Source organism: Phacochoerus africanus, chromosome 8, assembly GCF_016906955.1.
Source record: "Phacochoerus africanus isolate WHEZ1 chromosome 8, ROS_Pafr_v1, whole genome shotgun sequence".
NCBI lineage: Eukaryota > Metazoa > Chordata > Mammalia > Artiodactyla > Suidae > Phacochoerus > Phacochoerus africanus.
Window position 1 is genome coordinate 91,583,676 of NC_062551.1, and position 19,364 is coordinate 91,603,039.

Consider the following 19,364-nt stretch of genomic DNA (forward strand, 5'->3'; position numbering starts at 1 on the left):
ACCCCTAGCCTGGGAACCTCCTTATGCTGCTGGAGCGGCCCTAGAAAAGGGAAAAAGACAAAAAAAAAAAATCAATATTCACAGTCCCAAATTGTACCTTTAAGAATTTACCAGAGAATTGATGCTTGCATGATATTTTTCTTCTTGATTCCTTATATGGAGAAATTAGTGCCAAATAAATGAATTCATTCTCTTTTTTTGATTTTTTTTGGGGGGGTGGGTGCATATGTGGCATATGGAGGTTCCCAGGCTAGGGGTGGAATTGAAGCTGAGCTGCCAGTCTATGCCACAGCCACAGCAACGTGAAATTCAAGCCTCGTCTGTGACTTACACCACAGCTCATGGCAATGCTGGGTCCTTGACCCATTGAGTCAGGCCAGGGATTGAACCTGCTTCCTCATGGATGCTAGTTGGTTGGGTTCGTTACTGCTGAGCCAGGACAGGAACTCCTGAATTCATTCTTTCAATAAGTATTAGTTGAGTGCCAACTGTGAGCAAGGTAGTGTATTCTAGGCACTAGGAATACAGCAGGGAACAAGACAAAGCAAAACAAATTTCCTGCCTTCATGGAGCTTACAATTTGTGTGTGTGGGTGTGTGTGTGTGTGTGTAAAATATGTGGTAAAAGTGATGGAGAAAAATAAAATAGGGAAGGAGACAGACTTTATTCTCTTCCCTAAGTCTCACATGTGGGGGGTTTTGTCCCAGTACCATGTACATTCTGCAATTCAGTATCCGTTGTAGAAATCCTAGGATCTCAAGAGAGCCTATTCTGGGAGAGTTTTCCCTTTACACATAGAGGTTTTGTTAAATTTGGGTCAAGTCCTCTTCTTCTTCTTCTTTTTTTTTTGTCTTTTTGCCTTTTCTTGAGCCACTCCCGAGGCACATGGAGGTTCCCAGGCTAGGGGTATAATCAGAGCTGAAGCCACCGGCCTACGCCACAGACACAGCAACTCAGGATCCGAGCCGTATCTGCAACCTACACCACAGCTCACGGCAACGCTGGATCCTTAACCCACTGAGCAAGGCCAGGGATCGAACCCGAAACCTCATGTTTCCTAGTTGGATTCGTTAACCGCCACGCCACAATGGGAACTCCTCAAGTCCTCTTCTTGACTCTTCCCTTCCTACTGTTGCAGAAGAACCATGTTGGCTTCTTCAGTCAGTCCAGGTTCAAGGTACTAGGGGGCACAGTGAGTTCTCTCGCAGTGGGCCCAGGTCTTTATTCTCTCTTATAAGATTTATGTCTGTGATTGTATCTAGGGAGCTTGCTAAGCAAAAACATTTTCCTCTGTATGTCTGAGTGGCAATGTCTCCTTAAATCTGAGCAGGCCTTCAGTGTTCCAGCAGCCTGTCATCTTCCTGGGAGCAGATGTCACGCACCCCCCAGCAGGGGATGGGAAGAAGCCTTCCATCGCCGCTGTTGTTGGCAGTATGGATGGCCACCCCAGCCGGTACTGTGCTACTGTTCGGGTGCAGACCTCTCGCCAGGAGATCTCCCAGGAGCTCCTCTATAGTCAGGAGGTAATCCAGGACCTCACTAACATGGTTCGAGAGCTGCTGATTCAGTTCTACAAATCCACACGCTTCAAACCCACTCGGATCATCTATTACCGTGGAGGGGTATCCGAGGGACAGATGAAACAGGTACTCTCATCCTGTAGTTGCCCTCTGGGGCTTCTAGGTGTCCGATGGAGCTTCCTCCCATCTGCCACCCTGGATAAATCATATCCGAGAGATAGGTAAGTTCTCAATTAAACATCATTCCATTTCTTACTCCTAGGTAGCTTGGCCAGAACTAATAGCAATTCGAAAAGCATGTATTAGCTTGGAAGAAGATTATCGGCCGGGAATAACCTATATTGTGGTGCAGAAAAGACATCACACAAGACTCTTCTGTGCAGATAAAACAGAAAGGGTAAGAACACATAGGCTAAGCTTTATTATCTGATGCGAGTGAATGTGGTTTTGAGTAGGCACACAAACAGTTGTTTTTCTTTTTTCTAAAAGCAGAAGTGCATAATAATAATTTAATAAATATACTAACTCCAGTTGTGTTTAGATAGCAATTCTGAATGATACAGATGATTCAGTCAAGACTGAATATTTCTCTTTGTGTGACAGAAATACTGATTTTTAGAGTTTTTAGTGGGGGAAGTAAAAAACATGCCAGGTAAAGGAGTTCCTCTGGTGGCTCAGTGGTAATGAACCTGACTGGTATCCATGAGGATACAGGTTCGATCCCTGGTCCCACTCAGTGGGTTAAGATTCTGACATTGCTGCAAGCTGCAGTATAGGTCACAGACGCAGCTCAGATCTGGCATTACTGTGGCTGTGACTGTGGCTGGCAGCTGTAGCTCCAATTCTGCCCCTGGCCTGGGAATTTACATATGCCTCAGGTTTGGTCCTAAAAAGAAACAAAACAAAACAAAACATGCCAGGTACACTATTGACACAGGCAACCTCCAAAGGGAAGGTTTATCTATTTGGACTTTGTTGCCATTTGTTACTTTTTACTACCAGTGCCTAAGGCATGGTTCTAGGGAATAAAGAAGAATTCCTCTCCCAAGTGATTTTACATCAGTATAAGGGATTCTTAGGGTGCACACTTTGAACATCTGTGATGTCGCACTTACTAATCATGGGCAAGTGAATTTCTCTAAGCCGCAATATTCTCAATTGTAATGTGTGAGAAGAATAGTACCTATCTCACAGGGTTGTTGTTAAGGAATGAATTCGTAAATGAATGTTAATTTGGGGTAAAATTCCCAGCATTTCTAGGCATTTTGTATACCTTTTTTATAATCTGATAATTATGTATAAGCTAGGTAAATTGTAGGTACATAGTGCAGGGTGACGTTACTTCTATGGTCTTTTCTATGACTTTACTCCATCTTTTCTAGGCCCTCCCTGATCTACCCCAGACAGACCAGTTCTTTCTTTTGCCTAATCTTGTCATCTTGTAGGTCACTTCCACTGTTTTCCTTCTTTCTTTCTTTTTCTTTTTTTCTTTTTTCTTTTTTTTTTTTTTTATCTTTTTAGGGCCTCACCCATGGCACATGGAGGTTCCCAGGCTAGGGGTCAAATCAGAGCTGTAGCTGATGGCCTACACCAGAGCCATAGCAACTCGGGATCCAAGCCAGTCTGCGACCTACACCACAGCTCACGGAAATGCCAGATCCTTAATCCACTGAGCGAGGCCAGGGTTTGAACCTACATCCTCATGGTTGCTAGTCAGATTCATTTCCACTGAGCTGTGACGGGAACTCCAATCCCACTGTTTTCTAGTACACTCTTAATTTTTGTCTCTCATCCAAGGTTTAAGTGTTTCTTCTTGTTTTTGGAATCTTTAGAGAACTGAGGTTTTTTTCCTTGGGCCCCAGGTCCACCAATCAGCTCAGATTCAAAATACTGTCTTCTTAATGTGAGACAAAAAATAGTTGTCTTCTAAATTGCCCAAACTGACTGGGTAATATTTCCTAGATTCTGTTAATTCAGATTCTCTGAATTCTTACCCAAGCTCTGGGCACAAAACATCCTACCAGCCCTTCCTTAACTGCACAGTCACTCTCCATCCCTCTGTCAACTTGCTATTCATGTAACTTTAAGACCTAGAGTATCTTTCTAAAACCCCAGGCTGTCTCATAGCTTTGTTCTTGGCCATCCAGTGTCACTCCTTGACCTTTAAAGATTGACAGTCTCAATCCTTGGTCTACTCTGCACCCCTGACACTTAACAGTGTCTTCAGTTCTCTAAACACGCCTCTTGTCAGTCTCCAACTCCGAATTAGTGCACCCGCCTATTTCCTTTGATTCTTCTCTTAGCAGATAGAGGTTGCTGAGGGGGAAAAAACTCATTTCTTTAATAAGGAAATATAGGAGTTTCCATTGTGGCACAGCAGAAATGAACCTGACTAGTATCCTCAAAGATGCAGGTTCCATCCCTGGCCTCGCTCAGTGGGTTAAGGATCCAGTGTTGCCACGAGCTGTGCTGTGGGTCGCAGACACAGCAGGGATCTGGCCTTGCTGTGGCTGTGGCAAAGGCTGGCAGGTGTAGCTCCAATTCAACCCCTAGCCTGGGGACCTCCATATGCCATGAGTGCAGCCCTAAAAACCAAAAAAAAAAAAAAAAAAAAAAAGCCAACAACAACAAAAAACTATATCACAGGTTCATGATAGCAAAACCTCAGCCAGGCCTTTGATGCTGCAATTTTTTTTATTTATCCTATTCCTCATAGCACCTGTTCTAAACCTTTATACTTTTCTCACATCCCCAGGCCTATCCACGACACCTTCATTGCCAACAGTTTACATTGCTGTCAGTAGAAAGTTGCCAACAACCTGTTATTTCCTCCAGAAAACAAAATCTGGAAGGTGTGAATTTTCTCAGATTCCTCTCCTCTAGTTTCAAATTTAACTAAACTTGTGTTTTCTTAGCCTGGTCCTTGAATCTCAAAGGCTAACCTCTCCACCTGTACTTTCTTTCCCCCCACCTATGCTTTTTGTTCCTAATCCTTTCTGCCTTCTCTAGAGTCTCACTTCATTATTACCTATTCTTTTTCTTTTTCTTTTCCTTTTAGGGCCGTACCCAAGGCATATGGAAATTCCCAGGCTAGGGGTCTAATCAGAGCTATAGCCACCAACGCCACAGCCACAGGATCCAAGCCATGTCTGTGACCACCGCAGCTCACGGCAGTGCCTGATCCTTAACCCACTGATCGAGGCCAGGGGTCAAACGGACATCCTCATGGGTACTAGTTGTATTCGTTACCACTGAGCCACAACAGAAACTCCTTACCTATTATTTCTCAAAATTTCAATTTTCCCCATTCTACTGCCTCCCTCTCCTCACCCTTTAAAGTTTTTCAATTCTTCCTCAGTCCCCCCAAAAGCTTCCTTTCACTGTGTTTACCTCACAGCCTACTTGCCATCTTTTCTTTCCTCCTTTTTATGACTAGTCTTTTGGGAAAAAAAAGGACTTAAGGAGTTACCACTATGGCGAAGTGGGTTAAGGATCTGGTATTGCCACAGTTGTGGCATAGGTCACAGCCGTGGCTTGGGTTTGACCCCTGGCCTGGGAACTTCCATATGCCGCAGGTGCAGCTGAAAAAGAAAGAAAAGACTTTTCATATCATGCTCCAGTTCTCTGTAGCCTGACTTTGATTTCAGTGACTCCTCTTGAAGTTGTTCTCTTGATGACTTCTCATTTTGAATCCAGTGATAACCTGTCCAGTTCCCATCCTGACCTCTGCAGCATTTGTGGACAGTTGTCATCAACACTGACATTTCATAGTTTTCTCTATTCGCTTCTCAATTTCAACTCTCTTTAGTCTCACCCACTTTTCTAGATCCATTTATTTGCTTATAGATTCTGAAATCTGTATCCCCAAGTTTTCTGTGTGGCTCCTGATCTGCACTTCTGATTGTCTACCAGTTTACTTAGAGGCTCTGTAGGTATTGTATCAGTCAAGATAGGCTGGGCTGGGCTGTGGTAACAAAAGACTCCAAAGTCTTAGTGGCTTACAAAGATTTATTTTTTGCTCACTTTGCACATTCACTGTGGCAATGCTGCAGCTGTGACCCTGCTATTCTCCCTTTGGAACCTAACAGAGAAGCATCTACCTGGAACATAGCCAGTCATTGTAGCAGAGGGGAAAAAAGATACATGACAAGCCAGATGCTGGCTCTTAAAGCTATTGCCCAGAAGTAACACATTTCAGGCTACATTTTGCCAGCCAAAGAAGGTTACATGGCCACTTCTGAGTTAATTGGGTGGGAATGTATAATCCTCCCCCAAGGAGGGGCATGGGAATATTTGGCACCACTGATACAATCTACCAAAGGCATTTCAAACAAAACACATCTAAACCTTCTTATTATTGTTTTATCCTCATCCAAAAGCTATTCCTCCCCTAGTTCTCCTGTTCTTCTGTTATTTGGCATCACTGTATATTAGCCAGCCATGCTAGAAACTTCAGGTTGTCTTTAAATTCTTCTCCTCTATTCCTGTCCCCACCCCCCCCACCCCGCCTCTTCCCATGTTCAGATAGTCAGATAGTCCTCTGTGTTCTGCTCTGAAATCTCTTGTCTCATTTCTTCCTCTTGTGTGTTCTATCTGTCCTAGCATTGCAGGAGACTCCTGAGAGTCTCCTCGTCTCCATTCCTCCTTCACAGATGCATCCTCCACCTACTGTCAGGGCTAGGTTTTTAAGATGTAGGTCTTTTCCTGCCACTCCACTGCCCAGAAGTTTTCACATTTCCCCTATTGGTTACCAAATGCTGTCTTATGGTGGTCAGTGTTTTCCCAAGGTCACCAAAACACAACTTCTTCTTTTCTTTTTTCTTTTTTTTTTTTTTGCCTGAGCCCTCAGCATACAGAAGTTCCCAGGTTAGGGATCAAACTGGTGCCACAGCCATGAGCGGTGCCACAGCAGTGACAACACCAGATCCTTCATCCAATAGGCTACCAGGGACTCCCAAACATAGGATTTTAGTTTGGTCTTTCGCCACACCTCCATACACCTTCCATTAGCAGTATGACTGTTTTCATTTCCCACATACATTGTGTATTTTTATCCTCAGAGTAACCACACCCAGCCCACCCCTTTTCTCCATTATTTTTGTTGAGATATAATATGGACACAGTAAATTTCACAATTCTAAGTGTACTGTTCTGCAAGTTTTGACAAATGCATATAGTTGTGTCACCACCACTTTAATATACAGAAGGAGTCCATCACACACAGAACCTCTCTCATACCCTTTTGTGGTCAATGCTTTCCCTTATCTACAGCCCCTGACAATGTGTATTCTGTCCCTATAGTTTTGTTTGTCCCAAGATGTCGTAAGAAAAGAAGTCATAGCCTTTGGTCTGGCTTCTTAGCATAATGTTATTTGATCTTTTTTTTTTCCTTTTTAGGGCTGCACCTGTGGTGTATGGAGGGTCCCAGGTTAGGAGTCTAATCGAAGCTACAGCTGCCAGCCTACCCCAGAACCACAGCAACACCAGATCCAAGCCACATCTGTGACCTACACTACAGCTCACAGCAATGCCGGATCCTTAACCCACTGAGCGAGGCCAGGGATCGAACCCGCAACCTCATGGTTCCTAGTGGGATTCATTTCCACTGCACCACGATGGGAACTCCAACATAATGTTATTTTAGATTCATCCAAATTATCATGTGTATCAACAGTTTGTTCCTGTTGAGTTCCCATTGTGGCGCAGCGGAAATGAATCAACTAGTATCCATGAGGATGAAGGTTTGATCCCTGGCCTTACTCAGTGGATTAAGGATCTGGCATTGCCATGAACAGTGGTGTAGGTTGCAGATGCAGGTCAGATCCCACGTTGCTGTGGCTGTGGCGTAGAATGGCAGCTACAGCTTTGATTCGCCCCCTAGCCTTGGAACTTCCATATTCTGTGGGTGCAGCCCTAAAAAGCAGCAGGAAAAAAAAAGTTTGTTCCTTTTTATTGCTGAGTAGCATTTTATGATACAGATAAACCACCATTTGTTTATCTATCCTGACTTTAAGGGATATTTGGAATGTTTTGCATTTTCATTCCACCTCCTCTCCTCCTTTCAACCCCTACTTATCCTATAAGGCATGGTTTAGCCGTTTTCTCCCACCAGTTTTTCCAAGTGCCTTCCATAAGGCCTTTATTACATTGCATTGCTGTTGCTGCATATGGTTCTTTTTTTCTTTCTGGCCACACTTGCAGCACATGGAAGTTCCCCAGGCCAGGGATCAAACCTGTGCCACAGCTGTGGCCCAATCCACAGCAGTGACAATGCTGGATCCTTAACCCACTGAGCTACCAGGAAACTCCTGCATGTGGTTCATGAAGGGCAGGAGGGCAGGTTCATTAGTTCTCTCTGTGCCTCTGTCTCTTATCCATAATATCTACTACAGAGCCTTACGTGGGGTGCTCAAGCAATAACTATTGAAATGAACATACCTGGACTTTCTTTTGCGCAGAGAAGCACCTCTTTAAGCTCTCATCTGTAGATTTAAAGAGATTATTTATTTTTTATTTATTATTACTTTTTTTTTAGGGCCACACCTGCAGCATGTGGAAGTTCCCAGGATAGGGGTAGAATTGTAGCTGTAGCTGCAACTGCTGGGCTACAGCACAACCACAGCAATGCAGGATCCTTAACCCACTGAGCGAGGCTAGGGATCCAACCTGCATCCTCACGGATGCTAGTAGGATTCATTACCACTCATGCATAGTGGGAACTCCTAAGAGATTTTTTAAAAGGGATTCTATGATCAAATAAGTTTGGGAAATGCTATATACTCCATCTCCCTCTTAAAGATTATACATTACTAGGTAAAGATTCTGAGAAGTTATGCAATAGAAAAAACTTTTAACTTTGGTTTCACCCAGTATTACTCAAATTTATTTGACGATTAAACACATCTTACCGGACTAATATTCTTTTTTTTTTGTCTTTTTTTTTTGTTGTTGTTGTTGTTGCTATTTCTTGGGCCGCTCCCGCGGCATATGGAGGTTCCCGGGCTAGGGGTTGAATCGGAGCTGTAGCCACCGGCCTACGCCAGAGCCACAGCAACGCGGGATCCGAGCCGCGTCTGCAACCTACACCACAGCTCACGGCAACGCCGCATCGTTAACCCACTGAGCAAGGGCAGGGACCGAACCCGCAACCTCATGGTTCCTAGTCGGATTCGTTAACCACTGCGCCACGACGGGAACTCCCGGACTAATATTCTTAAAGTATACTCTTTGGGAAACAATGCTAGAACAATTGTAAATCAGTTACATTTCCTCTTTTTCAGCTAGGTACCCAAGGTCACATATGAATTTGATGGAATGAGACTTTTCTGTACTCATGTATGTTATTATATGCATTGGTGTGTGATCTTCAGCTGAAGTTAACAGTGGTTAGAGGAGTTTCCGTCGTGGCGCAGTGGTTAACGAATCCAACTAGGAACCATGAGGTTGCGGGTTCGGTCCCTGCCCTTGCTCAGTGGGTTAACGATGCGGCGTTGCTGTGAGCTGTGGTGTAGGTTACAGACGCGGCTCGGATCCCGTGTTGCTGTGGCTCTGGCGTAGGCCGGTGGCTACAGCTCCGATTCAACCCCTAGCCCGGGAACCTCCATATGCCGCAGGAGCGGCCCAAGAAATAGCAACAACAACAACAACAACAACAACAACAACAACAAAAAGACAAAAAAAAAGTGGTTAGAATGGAGCCAAATAAATTCCCATCAAATTTGTGCCAATATGCTAAATAAACTTCCTTCATATAGAGCCCTTCTGTGCAGCAGAAGTGGATGAAAATTGACCAAATAGCAAGATTGAATTCCTTTCCTTATAAATGTGTTTCTGAAGTTACCCTTTCTATTTTTCTAGAAGTTGATTTCAGAGTTTGGCTATAGAAAAACTTTATAATTTTAGAAGTGTAAGAGATCATTACCTAATATTATAGATAATTAGATTGAAACCTAAAGATATTATGCTTTGTTTAAGTATGTGGTTGCAAGAATGGGCTTAGAATTGAAACTCTCTTTTCCTAATTCTCATTTCAATGCACTCTTCCTGATAATGCATGTGACAGTGAATGCTCTTACTGATTGTTTAAAAGTATTAGTTTTGTTGAACCTAGTGAACCAACTCAAATACTTTTACTGAAAGTTGTGTTTTATTTTAACTTCAAGTAAGAAATAAAACTGGGAGTTCCCACTGTGGCGCAACAGGATCCACAGCGTCTTGGGAGTGCTGGGTCATAGGTTTGATCCCTGGCCCAGCACAGTGTGTTAAGGATCCAATATTGCTGCAGCTTCAGTTTAGGTTGTGACTGTGGCCCAGATCTGGTCCCTGGCCCAGGAGCTCCATGGACAGCCAAAAATGAAAAAAGAAAGGAAGGAAGAGAGGAAACTTATTTTTTTTCCTTGGGAATATTATCCATCTTAAATGTCTTTTTACCCCCCTCTGTGAACATACCAATGTGTCACCCATTATGTAGATGACAATAATGTAGCCCAAAACCACAGGTAAAATCATTCTCTATCTGTTTTCCCTTAGAGAAACAATGGAGTATATTTGCTTGGGAAAGTATGAAAGGACAAAATAGTTGGGCTAAGGGAAAGTTATAGAATATTCAACTTTTTGAATTAAACTGGTTTTCAAGAGTCCACTTAAGAGCAGTCTACTAACTTGTTACTAATGGCCTGAGCTCAGTTTAGCATTTTGATGACTAACTGTACTTTTTTTTTTTTTTGGTAGGTGGGGAAAAGTGGCAATGTACCAGCAGGCACTACTGTGGACAGCACCATCACACATCCATCTGAGTTTGACTTTTACCTCTGTAGTCATGCAGGAATTCAGGTAATTTGGAAGCTGATCCAGATCTTTGATTTGATAAGGAGGTGTTTGCAAATTCAGCACCTAGCTTGAGTAGACTTGTTATTAAACACTGTACATAACTTTGTTAATGCTTGTACCCTAGAACTGTTACCTTTTGGTCTAGATATCTGCTTGTAGGTGTGCTGGGCGGGAATATTTCTGAATTTAGGAAGTAGGTTTCAGTCCTTCTCTTTAAGTAGTCAACCCGTATCAGAGACATTAATCATGTAACTCTTTCTCCAGGGAACCAGCCGTCCGTCACATTACCAGGTCTTGTGGGATGACAACTGCTTCACTGCAGATGAGCTCCAGTTACTAACTTACCAGCTGTGTCATACTTATGTGCGGTGCACACGCTCAGTCTCTATTCCAGCCCCTGCCTATTATGCCCGGCTTGTAGCATTCAGGGCACGGTATCATCTGGTGGATAAAGATCACGACAGGCAAGTTTCTCAAGCCAAAAAGAAACACGACTTTCTGTGTTAGCAGCATGTTAGAAAAAAAAAATGAGTTACTACAGAAAACTTCTTGGAAGAGTTAAACTTCCTTTTAGGATTTTAATTTCAAGGAGAAAATAAAATTATCTGTACCTTTGAGAGATGATAATGTGACTTTTGGTTCAAGAAGTGACAAGGCTTGTTCATTCTTATATGATGTGTCTATAGTCTGCCTTCAGGGAGTTCCCATTGTGGCTCAGTGGTAACAAACCCAACTAATATCCATGAGGATGCAGGTTAATTCCTGGCCCCAATCAGTGGGTTAAGGATCCATTAAGGATCCTGTGTTGCCTGAACTGTGGTGTAGGTCACAGATGTGGCTTGGATCTGGCATTGCTGTGGCTGTGGCACAGGTTGGCAATTACAGCTGTGATTCGACCCCTAGCCTGGGACTGTCTGTATGCCGTGGGTGTGGCCCTAAAAATAAGTAGATAAATAAAGTCTGCCCCCCAACAGGAGTTCTTATTTGGAACTGCCTCTGGTTTTCCCATAGAGCCAAATGCATTTCAGGTCTGCTCAGGTCCTAAGCAGCCTCAAAAAGTGTCTAGCCCAGGAATTCCCTTGTAGAGCAACAGGTTAAGAATTTGGTGTCACTGCAGGGGCTTAGGTCACTGCTATGGTGTAGGTTCAATCCTTGCCCTGGGAACTTCTGTATGCCACGAGTGTGGCCAACAAAGAAAAACAGTGTCCAGGCCAGTGCTCTGGCTCCAGTCAGAGCAGTCCTAGGCCTGTGGATTCTACTTCATGCGAGGGGGAAGTCCTGATCAGTTCCGTTTGCTTTCAGTACAATCTGGGAGAATGCACCAGAGGAAACCTGGTGTGTGTTCAGGGAAAGGTGGGGTACCAAACCATTCTCACCCCAAACTAAGGATCTCAAGAGAATCTGACATATTAACTTGTTACTGGGCTACTATTAAATAGCTAAACAAGCTCAATGTGTTAATTTCCCCCCCCAAAATGACCATCTGTGAAGTGTAGCAGTTTCTGGGCTCTTCCCCAAGTCTGTATTCAGCTGCTAAATAGTAGACCTTCCACTGCAAGTCTATTTCTGTATGGGTTGAAAGTATGCTATTATGGAAAATGCCCAGCTGTGGCTTTGTACCTTCCATTCTGTAATATACACATTTATTCAACACATTTATGAAGTTGTGTGCCCAGCACTGTGCTAGATACTAAAACCCTTAAGTTGAGGAAGGCATATTTCCCGGGATTTTATGTTTCAGTATGGTAGACAGTACAAGCAAACATATAACTGACCATTCGCCCAAAGCAGTGTAGATGAAAATGCAATTGGACATCAGAGTAAAGTCTGTTAGAGATTTCATAGCTGGATGGGTAGGTTTTGGCTCTTTGAAGAAAAGAAAAGGATTTTCCAGGCAGAGGAAATAATGGACACAAAGAAGAGAAGACAAGTAACATATTTGGACAGTAGCAGGGTTTTTTCGTTGTTGTTGTTGTTTGCTTTTTGTTTTTTGTTTTTGTTTTTTGTTTTTTTTGGCTGGAGCATTTCAAAGGGGAATCGCAGGCATGAGGGTGGAAAAGTGTGTTAGAGCAAGATTATTTTTGTTAAAAGCAAAAGGCTGTTCCTGGGATAAAATAGATAGTATTCAACAGTTAATTGGATGTGAGTGGCAGAGAAGAGGATGAAGTAAAAGATGACTAGGACTTTGAGCCTAAACAATAAGGGTAATAATAATTTAAGTAGAAAAGTCAGAAGAGGGATGGTGATTTTCCATTTACTAACCCCTTTATATCACATGGTGCCTTTAAGAAATATGTTTGGAAGTTGTTATTATCCTTAAAGATAAAAGTTCAGAGGAACTATTACTTGTCCAAGGTCTATAGCTAGTGAAGGGATGATGAGAAAGACTTGTGGCATAGTAACATTTGCTGAATATCAATTTTGTTCCACACTGTGTTCCAACACTGTGCTAAGGATATTCATTCATTCATTTACCCATTCATTCATTCGTTCATTCAACAAATAGTTATTGAGGCAGTACTATGTGCCAGACACTAGGGGTTCAACTGTGAGTAAGATAGACAAGGTTGCTGCTTTCTTGGAAGTTACATCCCAATGGAGAAGTAAATAATTACCTAAATAATAATCTTTCTAATGAAAAGTAGAAAGAAAAGTAGAGGATTCTGGGAAATTCCAAGTGGCTCTGACCTAACTTGAGAGTCACGGAAGATTTCTTTGGGGGAAAATAACATTTGACTGAAGCCTAAAGGACAGGTAGGCATTAGCCAGACAGTACAGGCAGTGGAAGTCCTTATGTAGGTACTGTTAAAGATTTGGGTCTTTGCAGACATTATTCTATTTAACGATTGCCACAGTCCATTAAGTAAGTTCTGTGTATATTTTTCAGTCAGGCAAACTGACTGTTTAGAGAGATGTTACAAATTATTTAAGGGCCCAGGTTCTATTCGTGCTATCTGAACCTTGCGGAGTTTTTAGTAGTCTTTTCTTACACCTGGTTTTTTGCTTTCTTTTCTTTACAGTGCGGAAGGCAGTCACGTGTCAGGACAGAGCAACGGCCGAGATCCTCAGGCCTTGGCTAAAGCCGTGCAGATCCACCATGATACCCAGCACACGATGTATTTTGCCTGAGAGTCTCAGAAAAAGAACTCAACCAATTGACACCCCATGCAGCCTCAAAATGTTTCAAATGCCTACCGCCTCTAGAGAGAGCCAAGCTGACTTCAGGTGGTCTTCTACCAGCAATTCGGAATGGTTGCACTGAATCTATACTTCACAGCACTGTCTGATGCATCAACAAAATTGAGCCATTTTTTTTAAAGTAATAGATACTCATAGATTGTCTTTTCTGATGCACTGGACTGAATTTTTACCTCATCATGCAAAGGCTGATCAGCCTGAACTTTCTAAAGGACTTTACAAGAAAGGTTTCTATGGACTATTTTGCTAGCTGTGGTGTTCACCGCATCCTTCTAGTCTTACAAGAGAGGATTATTCCTTTTTTCTGTATTCATCGAGTGGGGTATGTGCATAAATGGGAGAGAAAAACCAAACAGTCTACTTCGGTTCAGTGTAACTATTTAATTGTGTGGGTCCATAGACTTTTTAATGGAGATTTCTGACTTCACCACTGTAAATGCCTTTAATGAGCATTAATTTTTGAAAGTTTTACAGAGTTTTATTAGTTTTACTACTTTATCTATTGATCTCTACAGACTTGTGCTGGTGTAAGTACAGGCTGCCAGGCAAATTGCACTATATTCGGCTGCAGATTCAGGCAGGCAGTTCTCTTATTTGGTTGACTTTTGTGAATGTGTAACACAGACAGATGGAATGCATGTCACAGCGACAGATAACACTGCCATGGTCAAAGTACTCATGTTTCCCCCTTTTTGAAAAAAAAAAATTAGCTTTTAGTATTTTTCAAAAGTGCCCATTTTATGCTGCTGTGTGGTTTGTTAGATCTAAATGATTTTTAAACTTTTCTCATAGAAAGTTAACTTTGGCAATAAACATTTTTTAAGGTCCCTTCTCTTCCTCCTCCTGACAATGTAGTTTTTTAGATGAGATTTCAGTATGATTTTTATCAGCTATTTCTTATAGATCATAGTCTGGCAATTTCTGAACCTGGTCAGAAAAGACATATATTTCCATGCCTTTTTTAAAAATTATTTTTATCTGTTTTATAGTCACAGTTGATGTCCTGTCACTTTGTTTTAAAATAAGCTAGAACCAGGATGCTTCCTTATTGGATAGGCTTTGCCATCCTTAAGGTACATTGAGTGATGCTGCAACTTGCAAAAATGTACCAGCATTTAAAACTTTTTTTTCCTGGGAATCAAGGTTACTCACAGAATTACTTGCAGTGCAAAAATTTTGCTTCTCTTTCAACCTGAAATGTATTTGGTGGAGGTTCCTTCCTTTTATTAAACTGAAACTACATAGAAAAGGTTGATTTTTCTTAATAGATTCTGGATTCCGTTCACAGGGAGACAGGATTCCTTTCTTGTCCAAACAAAGGGAGTTGATCTAAAAGCAAGCATCAGTTAAAATGTAGGGGGAAATGTATTTTGTATTTAGTGTAGATAATACTTTGTGAATGGACAACAGTTACATAGAGTCTTGATAGTTCCAGCCAGTGTTTCCCAGCCCAATTTTTACTGACTTAGAATTCTCTGTCCTGGAACCTCAGGAGTGAGAGCTGGAAAGAGAGATTAAAGTCCCAGAGCCACTCCATATGGCTGGGGGGAGAGATAGACACGATGTGGTCAATTGATTTTGCCACCTCTGTCTGGAAACTGCTGGTGGGGGAAACACTGGATCTAATGGTGAAGGATGTTTGCTCGAACTCATTAGCCAGTCCAAATCTCTTAAACTAGCCTTCTCAAAATCCCAGCAATATAAAGCACTGTTTTTCTTCAGTCTTTTAAAGAAGCTTGTAAATACATTAAAGTTTACATTTCCATGTGCTGTTGATCAGCGGCGCCACCAGTGTTTGCTGAGACTGGTCTCTGAGAGTTTTATAATGTATATGGAGTCCTAAAGCTCATTAAGATACAAGCGCAGACCTCCTTATTCTCTCCATAGAGTGGGATGAAAGCAAGCTCTGTAATAGAGGCACAACATAGGTGGGAGTGAAGAAGATGGCAGATGTTAATTAATTTCTTAAGGTTTTCCTTTTTTGCAAATACCTCACTTGGACACTACAAATCAGGACATGTTGGTGAGGGGCTGGCTGCTGCTTTTTATTCATACTTGTTCAGGGAGAGCACAGAAAATACCCTTCAGCTTGGCCACCCTGGACTCAAGAGAAGGAAAAATGGAAGCTTTTTTTTAGGAGAAGAAGGACTTGCTGGAGTCCAGGCTGTGAAGAACTCTTGGTGGCTGGCTGGCTGGCCAGCAGGCACCACATCTGCATTTGAGTGCCTCAGACTTGCTTGTTAACAATGCACAGAAGAAGTGTCACTTCTCACTATCTCCTGGCATGTATGGAGCAGGGAGTGAGGCGGAATGCCAGGAAGCCCTGACTCGCTTGCCTGCAGTTGGGCTATCCGCTGGACCTTGAACTGTAGTTTGTATGACCTCAGTCAGTCCAAGTGCACTGGGGCAAATCAGCATTGTGGTGGAGGAAAAGCCGGGAGGCCTATTTTTCTAGGAAAACAGTACCTTTAAGGGTGCAATGCTGTCATTTTGGACAAACGAAAAGAAATACAGAAGAACTAGGATTGTTGGAAAACACTTGCTGAGGGGTGAATCTTTAAAAGGTAATCACTGCTGAACCAGAGTTGCAACAATACTACTTCGAGCAAATCTGAATGCAGTTTTAATTTGGCTTGACAATGTGAACACAGTAGCCCCTTGGGACTGACTGAATCCTTATGCATGTGTCAATCAATGGGAGGTGTGCATTCTCTAGAAGTAGCTTTAGGCTGTTGGGTTTTTTTTAAATGCAGCCTATTTAGGCACTGTCATGTGGTGTGAAAGATTTAAATGTAGCAATGCTAAAGAGTAACAATTTGGGAATAAGGGGCGGGGATATTAAATGGTGAAGATCCAAATGTTGAACCAATTATGTTTTGTTGTTGTTGTTAGCTGTAAAGTGAACTAGCTGGCTTAATACAGCCGGTTGTCTGGGCAGGCAGAACGTACTCATTCTTACTGTAAATTCTATTTGCTGCTTCCAAAGGTGATGATTTACAAGCAGACATATTCTACATGGTCTGTGTTTTAGGATCTGGTGCCCAGGCTATATCAGAGCTTATCTAGCTGGCTCAGCTACCTACCCATCCTGTGGGAAAAGGTAATCCACTGTTTAACAAGGCTCACCCTCTCTGCCCTGCTCTAGAGACCCTTTGTGAATGTGCTGTAAGATTTTCTTGCTCAATAGCAAGGTGGTAGCTCTGCTTTCATTTTAAGGAAGTGGAGACTGAGGGCATTGTATCAATACTGCTTCAACTCCAAGGATTTTTCCTTGTAAAATTAAAGGGAAGATCTTGTTATAGATTAACCATTTTCTTATCCCTTGCTATTGACATATTCATGCTCCTTCTACATCTAGTGGCTAAAAATGTTTGCATTTGTTCATTTGACTAATGGTGTCATTTTTTGTTTCTATATTGTTACGCCTGTAATGTTTTCAAATGTATTTTATTAAATTTGGACTGGATGTATGTCTCTAGCAATACGAGGTACTTGCTAAACTATTAAGGGAGGGGTGGTAGCCCCATGTTGAGATAAGATAATGGTTGTTTAAGTTTCAATTTTTTTTTTTTTTGGCCTGCAGGGATATTTTGTGTTCATGTGTCCAAAAAAAGAATAAATTGGCATTCTTGTGCCAAATGTTTTTTTGTGTCAAATGTCTAATAAATATGGAGTATACTGTAATAGCAACACACATGATTGCTTTTTTAAAAAAAGTTCTTCAGTGTAAGAAATTTGAGAAAGAAGAACAATGGGAAAATTTTGTGTTCTTAATTCCTGGGTGTCCCTCTTTTTAGAAATTATTATTTGGGAAATTTAGAAGAGCTTCTTGCAACATTTCACAAGTGAAAACAAAGTTTCATCAGGGATCTGGTTGCATCTCTAAATGGGAAGATCTATTTCAGTGATGATTTGAGAAAAATCTGCAGTCTCCAGAGGGCAGTATGGCCTCATACTTTATAAGACTGACTTATCCAGAGGAAGAGGTGCCCAAATTCACCCATCCTAGGGCTCTCTAATCTCCTGTATTTCCAAACCAAGTACTAACCAGGCCCAACCCTGCTTAGCTTCCAAGATAGGTGAGATTGGGTGTGTTCAGGGTAGTGTGGCCACAGACTAATCTCATGCCTTTTAATTCTTGCTAGCCAAGCCCTTTTGTTAAGTCATGGCAAGGATAATGCAGAGATTTGTACATGTGGCCCTTATACTCAGGGAATTAAAAGTTTAGCAGAGGAGGAGTTCCCACCATGGCTCAGTGGTTATCAAATCTGACTAGCATCCATGAGGATGCAAGTTCGATCTCTGGCCTTGTTCAGTGGGTTAAGGATCTGGTGTTGCCATGAGCTGTGGTATAGGTTGCAGATGTGGCTTGGATCCCGTGTTGCTGTGGCTGTGACTGTGGCTGGCAGCTACAGCTCTGATTTGACCCCTAGCCTGGGAACCTCCATGTGCTGCAGGTGTGGCCCTTAAAAAAAAAAAAAAAAAAAAAAAAGCAGGCGTTCCCATTGTGGCAAAGCAGAAACGAATCCAACTAGGAGCCATGGGGTTGTGGGTTCACTACCTGGCCTGGCTCAGTAGGTTAATGCTGTGAGCTGTCATGTAGGTCACAGATGCAGCTCGGATCTGGTGTTGCTGTGGCTGTGGTGCAGGCCGGCAGCTGTAGCTCCAATTCGACCCCTAGCCTGGGAACGTCCATATGCCGCAAGTGCGGCCCTAAAAAGCCAAACCAAAAATAAATAAATAAATAAATAAATAAATAAATAGACCAGACGCCAAAAAACCCATTGTCTGATTTGATGACTAGTATATGTCAGTCACCTTATTATACCAACATCTTTAATCTCAGCAATAGTCCTTTGAGGTTGATAGTAGTAGTCCCATTTTTGTTGTTGCTTTTGTCTTTTGTCTCTTTAGGGTCAAAGGTTCCCAGGCTAGGGGTCAAATTGGAGCTACAGCTGCTAGCCTACACCACAGCTCACAGCAATGCTGGATCCTTAACCCACTGAGAGAGTCCAGGGATCCAACCCTCATCCTCACGGTTCCTGGTCAGATTTGTTTCTGCTGCACCACGATGGGACCTCTGGTATTCCCGTTTTTAAAGATGAAGAGTCAAAGCTAGAATTTGAATCCAGTTTTATCTAACTTCATTATACCTGCTACTGAGCATGAAATTATAGGAACTTAAAAGAAGAAAAAACAATTTTTGCCATGTGGGGTCAGGGAAACTTTACAGACTCATGAATTTTGGGATAGACCATAAAGCATGAGGCATACTTTGCCAGGTAGACAAGGGGGGGATCAAGGGGATTCTAGACACACTGTTGCCTTATAGTAGGTTATAGTGGCTGTCATTTTCATCTACCCAAATGCTTTCCCGTATTACTTCTTTGGGTGATAAAATCTCTCTTTTTTAATGGGAACTCTATTATTTTATGTATTTCAAGTGAGTCCAAATGTCCTTCTCCCCACTTCATCCCCCACCATTTGTATCATGTTCATGTCCATCCTTGAATCAGTCACTGGGGGATGTGTTATACCAGCAATATTGGCTCATGTGCCTACTTCTGTGTCAGAGACATGGCCAGCAAGCAGAGAGGTCACAGACTGATCAGCATCATTATAAAGCGTGTGCCTCTTCTGTGTCTCTTTCTCCATCTCTTGGCTCTGATTTCTTCTATGTAGATTATTCTCCAGAAGCTATTGGCAAATCTTTAATGCAAAGAGGGACAAAAAACTATATTACAAATTGACTGGAGAAAGAAATAAATTATTTTAGTTTAACATCTCTGGAGCTCCTATTATGTGCTAGGAAATATA

General features: G+C 42.2%; 1 protein-coding gene across 3 annotated transcripts in view; it reads left to right on the top strand.

Moving 5' to 3' along the window:
- The window catches only part of AGO4 (argonaute RISC component 4), a 44,381-nt gene extending 27,191 nt beyond the window's left edge, over positions 1-17,190 (top strand). For all 3 annotated transcript variants that reach the window (XM_047793322.1, XM_047793323.1, XM_047793321.1), the window contains 5 exons: positions 1,331-1,646; positions 1,783-1,917; positions 10,251-10,352; positions 10,614-10,813; positions 13,370-17,190. In XM_047793322.1, the coding sequence (XP_047649278.1) occupies positions 1,331-1,646; positions 1,783-1,917; positions 10,251-10,352; positions 10,614-10,813; positions 13,370-13,478 (862 nt within the window). In that variant the 3' untranslated portion in view covers positions 13,479-17,190. The remainder of the gene's footprint in view (positions 1-1,330; positions 1,647-1,782; positions 1,918-10,250; positions 10,353-10,613; positions 10,814-13,369) is intronic.
- Positions 17,191-19,364: the final 2,174 nt, after the last annotated feature.